Below are 13,785 nucleotides of genomic sequence, written 5' to 3' on the forward strand. Positions count from 1 at the left end.
AGGGCAATACCAATGGCGGTTGTAGCGGCCTACCAAAGTGTTGTGGCTGGCGGCAAGCTGCAGCAATCAGGCCTCGAGGGGTGTAACCAGCACCCTGCCGATGATGTGACCCTGCATGCATCACCACCTGTACTCGACAGCCTGTTGTTTGTTGTCGCTGTGCGTCAGCGCAGAGTTTGCACCCGATCGGGGATTGCGTAGGTACCCATGTGTCTCGATACGGTCAATCACACTCAATGTCAAGTGCATGTGGGCGCCGTGGAAGTCCGCGGAACACAACATGGGGGCTCATTCGTCGGTATCCTGTCACCTGTGGCGAAAGCCGTTGAAACCGTTGAAGCTGATGAACTTCGCCACCGACTGTGTGTTGTCACCACCACCACCACCCTGGTGGCCTTGCATTGGCTCAAATCACGGCGCGCGTTGACGCCCAACTTGGAAGTCGGCATACCTATCCTATCAGAGATGCTGCTGCGGAAGAAGACCATCGCCCCTGCAGATGTGCCGTTGAGATTGTTGGACAAGAAACCTGGAATTCAGCCTCCGAAAGCCGGGAAGAGTATTGGATACAGACCCTCACCATTTTTTGAGGCTCTGGAAGGCGCAAGCAAGGCTGTAAAACGGCAAGAGCAGACGGATCATGGCCCACGGGTCCGCTCCTACCTACTCAAATACGCACCTTCCTTTGGCGGCCTACAATCCATCCTTCCAACAATGGAGGCTTCCATCCTACGATAATCTCTCATCTCAAACCAATAATACCGATCCCTTCAAGTCCGACACGAAAATGCTCTCTATCATTATCTTCTTTAGCATGGGCCCAACAGCCCTTGCCGCCCCTAATCTCGATGGCGACGGCTGGAGTGACTTCACCAACAACTTCGCAACCGACATTGCACCCCTCATTGCGCTATTTGGCGAACAGGTGACAAAGCAATTCCTCAGCGAGTCGACCGGAATTCTCGATAATATCATCTTTGGCATGGCCCCGCTCGGCATCTTGACGGCCGTTGTGTCAGCGATTCGGGTCTACGGCTGGCCGAGTATGAAGTCCTTCATTGGGAGGGCTCAGGAGGCACACGGAGTGGCCGAGGCAGAGCTCTGCTCTTCTACCAGTTACGACGTCTGCGAGCTGTGGTTCGAAGGAGGGATATGCCGCGTGTTCGGTCGACCCAAGGTTCTCGAGTTCTTCTACAGCCCCGGCCGACCCGATTCCCGCTTCTACCCGCAATTTTCTGAACATACAACTGAGGAGGAGATTGGAGAGCCGGCGCCGTGTGACCTGTACCGGCCAGTGTGCTTCTTTGGCGCATGCCAATGCCGAAAGCCACGGCGTGGTTCCAATGCATCCAATGGATCGGGTTGTGAAGAAAAGGACCCCAACTGGGAAGAGCAGGGAGAAAAGCCACCATCAGCCAACACCACCAACAACGAGGCCGGTTCGAGTCTGCAGTTTGCCCCATGTCCCAACTTGTCACTCAACATCGGTATTCTTGAGACACCGCGCTGGGGGCTAATTGGCATTGCGACGCTGCTTTCCTCGATTCAGCTCGGTTTCTTTGCCTTTGCAGCTGTCATCACATTCGCCAAGCCCGACCTCTACACAGAAAAGGAGGCGCCCCCTGTGTGGGCATTTGTGATGGCTGCTCTGGGCACCGTCATGTTGGTTTCTGGCATGATTCTATGCGCCTTCCTGATCGAGCGCAGGTCTACGGAGCGACTCTTTGCCGAAAAAACACGTCTCTCAGCAAGCGGGCCTAGAAAGGACACAACGGTTTACTGGCTACAACCCGGTGGCCAGCTTATCGGCGACCAACAATTTAATGCCTTCTCATACAGCAAAGTCAAGCACAGCTACACTACATCATTCAAAGCAGACCAGAGCCGACACCGGCACGGCCTGCCATACTCTATGAATTTGGTCCTAATCCTCGCCCTCTTCGCATCAGTCGCTGGCTTTTTGCTGCAATTCGTGGGGCTTCGGAGTCTTCACGGGGCTGTCACGCTGTACCAAATTGCCGCCACTTTGCTCGCAGCCATGATAAGAGCATTGCTGAGACAACGGCGTCTCGATCCTGATAATAACCTCCTGCGGACAGTCGGTCCTAGGTACCAGGGGCACGAGCTCGACTGGCAAGCATTCAACATCTTTGCCACGCACTTCAGCCAGTCGGCTGCTAGACCCCCGAGCCCTGCCACTGGGCTCAAGGCCCCAGACGGCAGCGCAGCGCCCTTGGTGCAAAAGGTTCGCCGTTGGCGGATTTGTGACGAACGATACACGGAACCTGGGGCGTTTGTGTTTGCGCGGGGTGGCGGGAATGCACGCAGAATTGCATCCAGAAAATCACACGACGGTACTAACCAACCTTGTCTTTATGGCTTCTACAAAAACGTCGGCAACACGGCCACTCTCGGAAAGTCCTGGAAGGAGAGCTTGAGCTCTGCGGTCGAGGCTGTCGACTTTGCAAGACGCTACGAGATGCTTGTTAAAGGTGGGCCACCTAACTGGGCCGCTACCATCGTCCTGCTTCGGTCCCGGCTGGCCTTTATCACGGGTGATGGTATGACCGGTGTCCAGCCTCGATGGGACTGTCCAGTACGGAGCGTTGCGTATGAGCTACGGCTGGCTATGCAGGATCTCGTAGACTATGTTCTATCTGGGAAGGTTCCTCTCAAGGCGGTCGATGATGAGAACGGAAAGGGCAGGTGGCAAGATGTGTCGGCCCTAACCTGGCATACTAAAGCGACCATGGAGTACGAAAAAACAGAAGGTGGGGAGCGCGGCTACGTGGACCAGATTATCTCCCTGGTCATGATTCTGTTCGAGGGAGAATGGAAGATCAGCAAGCACACTCTCGAAGCCATCCTCAGTCTATGGGCATGCTCTCTGAGAGATAACAACAACCGCGACGCATCGGATGAAAAGGTCCTCATTTTTCACGACGAACTGCAGAGGCGTCGGCTGCTCTCAACCCTCAATCTCTGGGTCCCGGCGGGAAGCCTCAGGCGCTGGGAATCCCGTGTCTATGATAACAAGCGCAAATGGACTGATGGGTGGGAGGTGGAGCAGCGGAGAATCTTCCTACGAAGTGAGGTTGTTGATGGTGGAACAGCGCCATACGACCTGCATCTTGTCGCCATGAGAGCAAAGAGCTCCAAACTCCGCCTTCTGGCCCAAAATATCTTCACCATTTTTCTCTCACGGCTTGCCGACATCATTCAGAGGATTGAGATATCCGATGAAGACCTCCTCGCCGCTTGGGGCCTGCGAGATACCGACATGCCCAACCCCACCCGGGCCACATCAAGACCCGACGATGAGTTCCGAGGGTTCGCCAACCCGCACATCAACTTCATCATCAGGCTATTTGTTCAGTCCGGGCTTGGAACCGAGGAAGAAGCTGTCATGTGCATTTTGCCTGTTCTTGATCAAGCTGGGATCCTGCCGCGAGAGGACGACATCGTGCGACAGATTCTCCGGTGGACCCAAAAGTTGCGAAGGAACAAGAAATTCGCCATGGCCGAGAACGCCCTGAAGGTGGCGCTCGGGAACTCTAGCAGGCAGGAGCTCATTCAAGCCGTCGGTGAGCTCTATCGCAAAGCTTACATGGCAGGCCAGCGGAGCTGGGCTCTCAACGGGCTGCGTGATATGTCACATTTTGGTGGCGTCGGAGGCGGAGCCGGGGACTCGGGGATCACCACCACGCCGGAGCTTACAGCAAATGGCTGGCCGATACACAGACGCTTCACGCCCGAGGAAGTGGTTTGGTTTAAGCGATATCGAGATCTAGAGATGGCTTTACGGAAGGGGGATAAAGTAGGTGGTTCGGAGGACTTGGAGCCCACACTCGCAACGCTCATGAAGCGAAATGATAGAGTTGGGATCTTAGGCCTCGCCGCGAGGATAGATTTGACGACATTGGGCAAGGAGAAGCTCGAAAAGATACTGGGGCTTGCAACTGAACACGGTTGCACGGAGCTTATGGAGGACGTCCTCGAAGCTAATGCCGAAATTCGGCAGCAAGCTTTAAAGACTGGGTCGGGGCTGGATGAGAAGCTTGTGGAGATTGCTGATGAGATACACCACGATCTCGAGACATGATCCCCAGTCAAGCTGATCATCTGCTCGCTAGGTGGTTACGTTTTGCTGTGGGATAAGACGGGTTTTACAATTACAATTTAGAGGAGATCTTGGGAAAATGTATAGAAGATATGTACTCGTAGCCGAAATGCATCTAACATACCACCGTATTAATTACAATGTGCCCAAAACTCCTCTGGCTAAAAAATGCCTGCGGTCCTTCTCCTGTCGGAATGCCAACACCAGAGTATGACCTTGGAGCATGCAGTAATGTGATTTCCCATGACACCTCGGTCAATACATGAATTTCAACTAACCCTGCGAAGACTCAAGCTTTCAGGTTCCGTAGTTATTACCAACTCTGAAAGTGCTGGTCCCCGACATGTCCACCCCCTTGACGCGATGGGAGTGCGCGGTATTCAAGCTCCCGAACCTTGCCATGGCTTGTACTGCTGATGTGCTGAAATCGTCTCCAACCCGGAAATTGGCTGACCCTCTTAATTTGATGTCACACACGTCATGCCTAGAGGCCTGCAGTTTGGTTTTCAGAACTGCCGCCAGATCATTGTCAACGCCAACAGCGGCCTGGGCCACTTCCCTTAGGCATCCCAGCCTATCCAGTTCAATAGCATCCCCGGCTGTTAGCTCGGCCATCTTGGTTTCGAACTTGGGCGTTGCTGGAGCAAGCTCAACAAGGGCGGAGATATCGTCCTGGATCCTAGTGACGAGGGTCTCGAGGTTTTTGCCGTCGTAGATGGCCCAGTACGCCCTTCGGGTGACTTCATGTCCCGTCTTGGCGATAGCATTCCCGCAGAGCTCTGAGAACTTCCTGTGCCCCTTCCGCGCAGGCTCGCTCAAGTCCCTTTCCGGCTCGAAAATGACCAGCGCCTTCTGCTCCGCGGGGCTGATGTTCTGCTTGTAGCGTGAAGACATGCCTTGTGCGCGCTGAAACTGGTCGATGATTGCTTGGATGGTCCCCCTGACGAATTTCTCATCTTCTTTATCGAATCGAGGGTCCCCTTGGATATCGATGGCGATACCCCACTTGACAAGCCGCCGTCGCTCAATGTCAAGCCGCAGCTGACATCGCTCGTAATCGATGGAGAAGTCCCGGGCTAGTTGAATGTAGCCAAAGGCATCGACGGCCTGAGCGAAGAGAGAGCCTGTCTCGACGTCCCTCGAAAACGGCGAAAATGATCTTTGCAGCATGGAAGCTGCGGGACTAGCTGTCGGCATCGCAGGTGTCGGAGTGACTTCACGTGTTGCTGACGTTGTAACGGTGGTGGGCTGTGGCGGGTCCAGATGTTGATACGCGGGTCGAAGAAAGTAATAAGGGCAGCTACCCAGTTAGTGGATAATGAGGGACGAGTGAGAGGCAGAAAGGAACTATATACCTAGTTCATTAACTGTTTATTGTCTCAATCTACAGCGCAAGGCTGGGCGCTTACGGGAGAACATGGTACGAAGTAGAGGGTTGCAGAGAGAGTTTCAGCTAACTCCGGTTGTTGTCTTTCCGCGATGATTGATTGGCAGAGACAAGCTCCGCAATCTGTTCTTGCAACCGCCATCACACGCTCGTCTGGGAGGCGGCTCGTCCGCCAATGGGGAGCGGTATAATTGTGTTACATTGGCGGCTATCATCTTCCGTGATAATGCCTTCTTGAGCGCTCAAGATCCTGAGGAGCCAGCGGCAATGCCCCAGCGGCAATGCGACCACTCGCTAAACCGCACGCTGCAATGGAACTCTTATGATCACCCCGTATGCCCTGTTTCCTACCTACCTAAGATGGCGTGTGAACGAATACCTGTGCTAACCCGACGTCTGATGTGCCCCTTGGCATTCACGAAGCGTACCACCACCCGGACCCCTTCCGTTTTCCCAACTGTGGTGTGAGCCAGCGCAAAGCAGTGTTGTAATGAGCTACGGACTCCCTGGAATACACGACAAATGGCTCCACGCGGGCACCATGCCCAAGACTTCAAGCAAGACGGCAGCTCCACCACTCATATTGGGGACATCGTGACAAATTGAAATAACAACTCTCTCTTCAATGCCTTCTTCTCCCGCAGTACGGCTGCAGCGCGACCGAAATCCACCCACTCTTCGGCATCGCAGGCTCAACGACCACGTGCGCCATCACACGTCCAAGATGCGCCGAGAGCCCGCCGTTGCACAAATGTGGACATCAAGCTTGAGGATGACGCCGTCATGGCTCCAAACTTGCCTTCGGATGGGAGAGCGAGATGGAAGGCGAAGCCGCCGCTCCACAGCACCCCCCACACGAAGCACAGCGAAATGCTCGTCGTGAACCTTCCAACCCTAACGTGGGAGCCACAGGGCAAGGGACGGTACAAGCCCGTAGTCGACAGCCATTTTCGCGGCATCGCCCCGCTTCATGTTTCGCGCCTGGATATGGTGGCTCCAGGCCAGGATGTTGGCTCGCCGATAAGTGACTCAAGATGGTCCATCATTCCTAGCTTCTGCCAGCAGGCTTATAACTTCATATTCCGCCAGTCTAGATCTCGCTTGAGACATCTATTGAGAGAGTCTGTTTCTAGACACCTTGTACCTGAAGCTAGCTGCGAAGATAACTGTTTTCTTTTATCGGTATCATTATTCCGTGTCCCGGTACCTTAACGGCAACATCAGCCAACCCTTCCATCCCTACATATCCTGGACCACGTGCACGAACAATGGGTGGATTGGTAGCTTTCTTCCTGAACATGGTTTTAAGGGCCAGCGACTCGCTTTCTAAGGTCTTGGAGACCTTGGCAAAGATGAATGCTGATCTCAAACAGACTCTCAGCGTCAAGGGCACTACCGGACGTACCCCCCTGATAACAGCGTCAGAAGGTGGCTATCTGGATTGTGTCGAGCATCTCCTCCAGCATCCAGAAACCGAAATCAATGAAGTCAAGGGCTTTCTCGACAGCCAGCACGATGCAACAGCGCTGACCCGGGCTGCGAGGTGTGGGCACACTGGGATTGTGAGGTATCTCCTGGGCTGCTACGCTAGAGGGTTCCTATCTGAGACAAATTCGGCGGTTAGAATACTGCTTGCTCGACTTAATGTGTAAGGAAACCTTTATACAAAGGGAATCCCCCATCCTATTCCCGTGGTCCATCCCTTCCATCCCTTCGACCACCCTACATGGCATTACACAAGTAAGCAATTGCATTGCCCCTTAAACATTACGATACGCCTCATCAAAGACCTTCTTCTCCCGCTCCACAAACTGCTCAAACGTGCCCGTCTCAACCCCCCACTTCTTCGCAGCCTCCCTCGCATCCGCCCCCTCAAACACATCCATATCCCTCAGCAACTCCTGCATACCCAAGATGGGGTTCGTCGCCTTAGCAGCCTGAAGCTCCTCCCCATCGAGGTACTTGCCACGAATATTCGGGCGGCCGAGCACGCGGCGCATGATCTCGAGGCCGTCCTCCACAGAAACAGACTCGCTGACGACGAGGACGGCCTGGGCGTGGAAGCGGTCCGGGTGCTGGAACGCCGCGACCGCAAACTTGCCAATGTCCTCCGGGTCGATCATGGGCAGCATCGTCGTCGCGCGCAGCGCCATCGTGAACAGGCCCGTCTCGACCGCCCCCGGGTACTGCAGGTTGACCATGGGTGGTAGGTAGTTGGACATGAAGGCGCCCGGGCGCAGGATGGTCCAGCGCGGGAACCCGGCGGTTTGTAGGGCCTGCTCGAGCTGCTTTTTGGGTTTGAAGACCAGGGCGGGGAAGCTGTTGGGGTCGGTCTTGTCTTCGGGTAGGGGGATGCTGGTGCTGTAGACGACGTGCTGGATGTTGGCGGCCTTGGCGACGGCGAGGACGGTGGTGCCGTCCTCAAGCTCGGCGGTGAAGTTGGTGAGGTCCGGCATGAGGTTCAGAAAGAGTAGGTCGCAACCGTTGATAGCGGCTTCAAGGGCAGCACGGTCGCTCCAGGACCCCTCGTGGATTTTGACGCCGATGGAGACCAGGCTCTGGGCGGCGGCGGAGCTGGTGTTCCTGGTGGTGGTGCGCACCTCCCAGTTGAGGGCCCGGAGCTGGCGGGCAAGAGCACCGCCTTGGGCTCCGGTAGCGCCGCAGACAAAAACTGTGTGAGTGGCCATTATGAATCGAGTAGATATTGGTAAAAGTGAGCGCTGACTGAGAGGTTGCCTGTGAAAAAAGATTTTGGTAGCGAGAACTGAGTCAACCAAGATGGGGCATCATGTGAATTTATACACCTACAGATTTCGACGTCATGAGGGCGATATATCTCCGATCCACGTCACATTATACCGACTCGGAGAGTTTGCGGGTGGGATGCCCGCGCGGACAAAGATCCGGCCGTGCTGCAGGCCAAGCCGGCCACGCACGCCTGAGAGGCGGATTCCTTCCCAACCAGAGGTCTCTTGGGCTTCTGTGCTACCATTGGTAGACACCGCCATGTCCACGCACTTTCTGGGGTACGGACTTGAAGACCAGCCCGCCCGAGGATGTTGCAGATCTGTGCAACTTGCCACGATATTCCGGGCCCTAACTCCGAAGCCATCCTCGCCGATATCCGATGCTGCGAGTCTATATAACCATATAGACAGACTACTTGAGGGCCGTGGAATTGCTTTAGGGCCGTCGAAAAGGGGATACCTATTATTATTAATCACCTTCTGCATTATCAACAGCACGCCTAAATGACCGCGAGATACTAAATACCTACCTACCTAGGTCCATACACTTTACCTCGATATTGCCTATATAACTCCCCCAGGTCTCACTCAGGTAGTCGCTTATGGTGCACGCAATTCATAGGTCACAGGTGGTTGCACGGCGTGGTTTGGCTCCTGGGTGACGAATGGAAAGGGGCGAGGGTCATCAGGGACCCAGGGTTAATCCAATGTCACCCCACGCACATAGTTCCACTTCAGATTTCGTGAGGCCACCTCTATCATCAATGTTAAAGCCACTAAGTGGTGCAGTTCTCTGTATAGTTGGTACCGAGGTAATTGGAAAGCGGTGGAGGTAAATACCAGGTACGGAGCCTTAGCAGCCAAATGGGAGACGCCACAACCGACACAATGCAATTCAATCTCACGATGATGGGGCTTTGACCAAAGGAGAAGTCTGTGCGTGCCGAGAATGCAATGTCCAAGCTTCGAGTTTCATTGCCAAGCCAATATCCCATTTGATCGAAAAAGGGGCAGATCTGGATATTCTCGAGAGTCATGATGGAATCAAGGGCGCTCCAAAGACATGGAATTGTCGACTCATGAGCCCACACTGCCCGGTTATTGGATTGTGAGGTTCGCCCAAGAGCAACCGGGCACTTCTGATGGTATTCGATCATGCGGCCCAAGGGGTAATGTTTTCCTTTCCCTTTGCATCACCATCAAACACAAGCCCAGCGCAATGCAAGAATGTGAAAATCAACACATCAACACAAGGGAGTGGGAGATCGCTGATGATCCTGCATGAAGATCTGCTGCCCCTTTTCCGCCAAGATTGCTTCATTCTCGGAACAGCAACCGGGTCCGGCTCACCCCGGCTCTCCCGGCCCCGCATGTTTGACGGGCCGACGCCGACCATTGTCTTGGCATATTGACATCGCGATAGTCGTGGCTTGGCGAGCAAACGAGATGGGATTCAGACCCTATTTGGGCCAGAATTGGCCGAGATGGGAGATGGGAACTGCCGACGGGGTGGTGGCGCTGAAACCCCCCTTGACATTCTGGAAATTGGGTGATTTGGTTGGAAAGGGGCATCATAAAAGAAGCCTCCCTGTCTTTGCCTTTTATTTCTGCGAACCCGTCTGTTTCTCCCAATACCAAACTCCAAATTGCTCCCATCTCTTACCAACAAACTCCAACTCCATCACTGAGCAAACCCCATCACCGCTCACCAGCCACAACCACAACCACACCCAACCACCAAAACCACAAACCAACCTCAAAATGTCTGCCGAAGCCCCCAAGATCGAGGCCCAAGCCGAGCAAGTCCAAGAACAACAGCAACAACAACAACACCAAGAGCAAGACGACCAAGCCTCCATCACCTCCAAGCCCAACCAAGAAGGCGACGAGGCCGCCGCCGCCGCCGCGGGCGAAGAGAAGGCCGCCAAGCCCAACCCGCTCAAGAAGCTCGGCTCCGTGTTCAAGACCGTCTTTGCCTGCCTGCGCAAGCCCGCCGTGCGCGACGAGGACAAGATCGCTGCCGAGGCCGAGGAGAAGGATGCTGCTGCTGCGGCGGCGGCCGGTGGTGACGACGACGAGGAGAACGCCCTGAAGAAGGCTGGGGATGCTGCCCAGGCGCCGCCCGTGATCGAGCAGGGGGTGTTGTCGGGCGAGCCGAAGGAGGGGACAGCGCCGCACTCGTAGGAAGGGAGGAGTGATTGATGCGTGGGGGAGTGAAATTGGGATGCCGTGAGAAGAGGGTTGTGTTGGCCGGGTGGATTACAGCTTTTTAATGTCGTTCCTTCTCTTTTGCCATTTTCACCTGTCACATACTTCCAATATACCCAAGCCAGCTTCTTTTCTCTACTCCAAGAAAGACAAATAACCATAACCAATCCCCCGCGATCGTCTTCCCGACTCTGTCTCTACCAACGACCTGGGTGACACAGCTGCCTCCCCCCATTGATTTTGGCCAGTGCTCTCGACCAGGTTCCGTCGCTCAAACACCCCTTAACCTGACTCAACCCCCCATCACCAGACTACACAACTAAACCCTCACGACTGCTCCTCATCCTCTTCCTCCCCTTCCGCCACCGCCTTCGCCTCCCTCCTCGCAACCTTCCTCCCATAAGCCGTCTTCTCACCATGCCCCACCCCCTCCCACGTCCTCGTATCCGGCAAACCATACGTACTAATCCCCCTCCCCCACGTCGTCCACGGATTCGTCCACCGCTCCACCTCCCACGGCACCACCCCTTCCCCATCCTCCCCACCCGGCACCATCGCCCGCCAATCCTTCGGCTTATCCCGATGCACCAAATACCCCCCCAAATGCCTGTGCCAAATATCCGGCGGCACCTCATCCCCACCCCCACCCCCTTCCCCTTCCCCATCATCCCCCCCCCTCTCCCAATACCGCCCCAACCCCAACCGCACCTGCCTCTCGATCCCCCGATGCCCCGTCACCGTACTCAACCGGTGCGCCCAGCCGTAGCAGTACACGGCGCGGTTGAGCGGGGAGAGGTCGCGCGCGAGGGGCAGGGCCATGGGGGGCAGGGTGCCCGAGGCGATGAGCGGGGGGATGTCGGAGAGCGTGATGTCGGGGACGATGCGGATGGGGAGGTGCAGGTCTGGGGGGAGGGTGGTGGTGGACCAGGTTTGGAGGGCGGTGAGGCGGGTGGTGGGGGTGGGGTTTGGGTCTGGGGAGGGGGTTGGGTTTGGGTTGGAGGGGTCGGGGGCGGAGTCGGAGTCTGGGGGGAGGATGAAGGATGCGCGGGTCTCTTCGGAGTGGGTGGCGATGGCGGCGATGAGCTTGCGGAAGTAGGCGACGGCCGAGCGGGTGCAGACGAGCTGGCGGCCGCGCAGGGCGGGGTACAGCACGGTCGGGAGGATGTCCTGCCGCGCGACGAGCTCGTTGTTGTCGGTTTCGTGGTCGAGGAGGGACCGGGCGATGATGTGCTGCTGGGCCTCCGGCTGCAGCGGGACGGGACCGTGGTGCAGGTCGGTGACGAGCGCTACGAGCACGCTCGGGTCGAGGTTGACCGTCTCTGTTAGGCGGCCGCAGTCGTCGCTGACGAGCGGATCTCGGTCTTCGATGAGGGCGCTGATGGCAGTTTCTAGGGGAGGCGGGGTTTCCGTGAGGAATGCGCTGCCGGCGCAGCTGACACGCACTGATACGTCCGCTCCCCCAATCTTGTCCCGGACGTAGCGGATCATCCTGTCGACCGATTCTGATGTTCCCTCTTGGAGTCCCGGCAGGACAAGGTGCACATGGTGGCAGTGGTTCCACCGGGCAGCCCGGATGATTTTCTTGACCGTGTCGGCAAACTCGGTGTGGCCGAGTCCCTCGTCTGCGTCCCCTTCGCCATCGCCGTCCTCGTCCTCCGGCTCGCTCGCCCACCCTTCGGCCACCACCTGGTATTCGAGCGTCTTGGAAGAAATGGACACGAACTTGACCCATGTCGCACCGCTATCGACCACGGCGTCCACGCTGACGGGCCTCTCCTGGAAAGGCTGGTCCTTGTAGGCCAACCACCCGGCGTCGGGAGCAACAGGCAGCCGAGGGCTCCGCGGGAAGTCCTTGTTGATGGCGATAAGACCGCGGCATTTCTTGACAACAGACCATCTGTCCTCCCAACAGCAGCTCTTGATGCCGGAAAACTGGGCCTGGGAGATGGCTGGCTTCGATGGGGAGCGCTGCTTCAGGGTGGTCTTTTCCAGGGCGCGTTGCTGCGTCTTCAGCAAAGCGTTGAGTCCCCGCACAGGGCGCCTAGCCTCCTCGGATGTTTGTTGAAGGTGCAGTAACTCTTGGAGACAAGTCTGCCATTGGGTGATCAAAGACTCAATGCAATCACTCAAGGCCGCCTCCTCGGTGTGCTCAGGCTGGGTCTCTTTCCGGTCAGGGTCCCCATTTGTTTCGTGTGTAGGCTCTGATGCTGCGATATTATCGCAGGCCGTTTCTCTCATCTTGTTTTAACTAGCGGTATTGTAGGCGGGCAAAGTAAGTTCCTTGGGTACGGCAGTTAACGGCCAAGGGGTTTGTTTGTCCAAGATTTCCCAAAATGATGACGACCCCGCGGTTCCATTCACTGGGCGAAAATTCGACCAAAAGAACGAGTTCTGCCTGGAAGCTCAAGGGTTAGGGTCAGTCAGACTCTGTTTACATGAATTACATTTCCACAACCTCACCCCCATCTTCCATCCAAGCTCTTCCCTCCATCTGACTGGTTATCTCATGTCCCCAACAGGCCGCCCATTGGCCCTTAATATACACGTACCTCGCTCCCCACAGCAACTTCCCCCCGCAAAGAGACGCACTTCCAGTTTGGCGAAGCGGGGGGAGCGCAGACTCATAATCTGCCATAGACTATAAACCCGTAGTGGTAGCACTCATAAGAGTGCGGGTTCGAATCCCACCGAAGTAAAACTCCCCAAGAGGAGTTTTCGTAGCCGTCTACCTTCTCGTCAATTAAAGGCGGGAGGTTAGGCGGTGAGCTTTTTTTGTTTGCTGCCTCCGGCGATTTTAAAATCTTCCAGCCCAGCCCCTCAAGGCTGACCACAATCCTGATCTGTGGTGGCCTCAACCCGTCCATCCATACTCAACAGCCTAGGACAGCCTCATTTAATGCGTTCACATCGTATATGCAAACGCGAGCGCACAAGGTGCTCCGAAATGGATTCCCTTCAATTGCCAAGAACGCCTGCGCACTGATCGCTCAGGACGGGAAGATCACAGCATAGAAACGGTCCTCGGCAGCAAACTCTCGGATTGCAATCTGTTTTCAGGGGACCGGTCGCTTCTCGCATCCATTGTGCTCCCGGGACGTGGAATACTCGACGCACTTTTAAAAGAGGAACCATTGAAGCAAAGTCTCTCCACACCTCGCGAGTCGCGGCAATCTCCCAACTGCTGCCCATGTGAACAATGACCGGGTGGCGCAGAGTCGGTGGCACTGCTTCACCAAGCTGAGTCGTGATTTTAGCCGACATGTTCGTGGATCGATGCTGTGGAGGTGCGACTGCTCGGTACAGTCTCAACTGACACAAGCCCC

General features: G+C 55.9%; 5 protein-coding genes across 5 annotated transcripts; 2 read left to right on the top strand and 3 right to left on the bottom strand.

The window, feature by feature from the left end:
• Nucleotides 1-853: 853 nt before the first annotated feature.
• F5144DRAFT_472663 (uncharacterized protein) lies at nucleotides 854-3,643 on the top strand (the record flags this gene model as incomplete). The annotated part of the gene is made up of 3 exons (XM_066785017.1): nucleotides 854-1,294; nucleotides 1,592-2,169; nucleotides 2,341-3,643. Coding segments are annotated over 3 exons (2,322 nt in total), but the record flags the coding sequence as incomplete, so codon positions are not given.
• Nucleotides 3,644-4,212: 569 nt separating this feature from the next.
• On the bottom strand, nucleotides 4,213-5,599 carry F5144DRAFT_565761 (prion-inhibition and propagation-domain-containing protein). Its single transcript, XM_066788518.1, has 2 exons — nucleotides 5,476-5,599; nucleotides 4,213-5,420 (listed from the first exon to the last, which is right to left on the bottom strand). Exon 2 carries the CDS (start codon nucleotides 5,315-5,317, stop codon nucleotides 4,418-4,420), a length of 900 nt encoding a protein of 299 aa, XP_066644193.1. The 5' UTR covers nucleotides 5,318-5,420; nucleotides 5,476-5,599; the 3' UTR covers nucleotides 4,213-4,417.
• Nucleotides 5,600-7,213: 1,614 nt separating this feature from the next.
• F5144DRAFT_160319 (uncharacterized protein) lies at nucleotides 7,214-8,274 on the bottom strand. Its single transcript, XM_066782526.1, has one exon. It carries the CDS (start codon nucleotides 8,192-8,194, stop codon nucleotides 7,268-7,270), a length of 927 nt encoding a protein of 308 aa, XP_066644194.1. The 5' UTR covers nucleotides 8,195-8,274; the 3' UTR covers nucleotides 7,214-7,267.
• Nucleotides 8,275-10,015: 1,741 nt separating this feature from the next.
• F5144DRAFT_546075 (uncharacterized protein) lies at nucleotides 10,016-10,438 on the top strand (the record flags this gene model as incomplete). The annotated part of the gene is made up of 1 exon (XM_066787395.1): nucleotides 10,016-10,438. The coding sequence occupies one exon, from the start codon at nucleotides 10,016-10,018 to the stop codon at nucleotides 10,436-10,438; it is 423 nt and encodes a 140-aa protein (XP_066644195.1).
• Nucleotides 10,439-10,789: 351 nt separating this feature from the next.
• On the bottom strand, nucleotides 10,790-13,723 carry F5144DRAFT_591224 (uncharacterized protein; the record flags this gene model as incomplete). Its single annotated transcript, XM_066790242.1, has 2 exons — nucleotides 10,790-12,616; nucleotides 13,577-13,723. 2 exons carry the CDS (start codon nucleotides 13,721-13,723, stop codon nucleotides 10,790-10,792), a joined length of 1,974 nt encoding a protein of 657 aa, XP_066644196.1.
• Between the last annotated feature and the right edge of the window lie 62 nt (nucleotides 13,724-13,785).

Source organism: Chaetomium tenue (assembly GCF_020726465.1).
Source record: "Chaetomium tenue strain MPI-SDFR-AT-0079 chromosome Unknown F5144scaffold_3, whole genome shotgun sequence".
NCBI classification, from domain to species: domain Eukaryota; kingdom Fungi; phylum Ascomycota; class Sordariomycetes; order Sordariales; family Chaetomiaceae; genus Chaetomium; species Chaetomium tenue.

Excerpts from the sequence above, each read along its gene's own strand:
- F5144DRAFT_565761 (XM_066788518.1), bottom strand. The coding sequence starts at position 5,317 with ATGCCGACAGCTAGTCCCGCAGCTTCCATGCTGCAAAGATCATTTTCG.
- F5144DRAFT_160319 (XM_066782526.1), bottom strand. The coding sequence starts at position 8,194 with ATGGCCACTCACACAGTTTTTGTCTGCGGCGCTACCGGAGCCCAAGGC.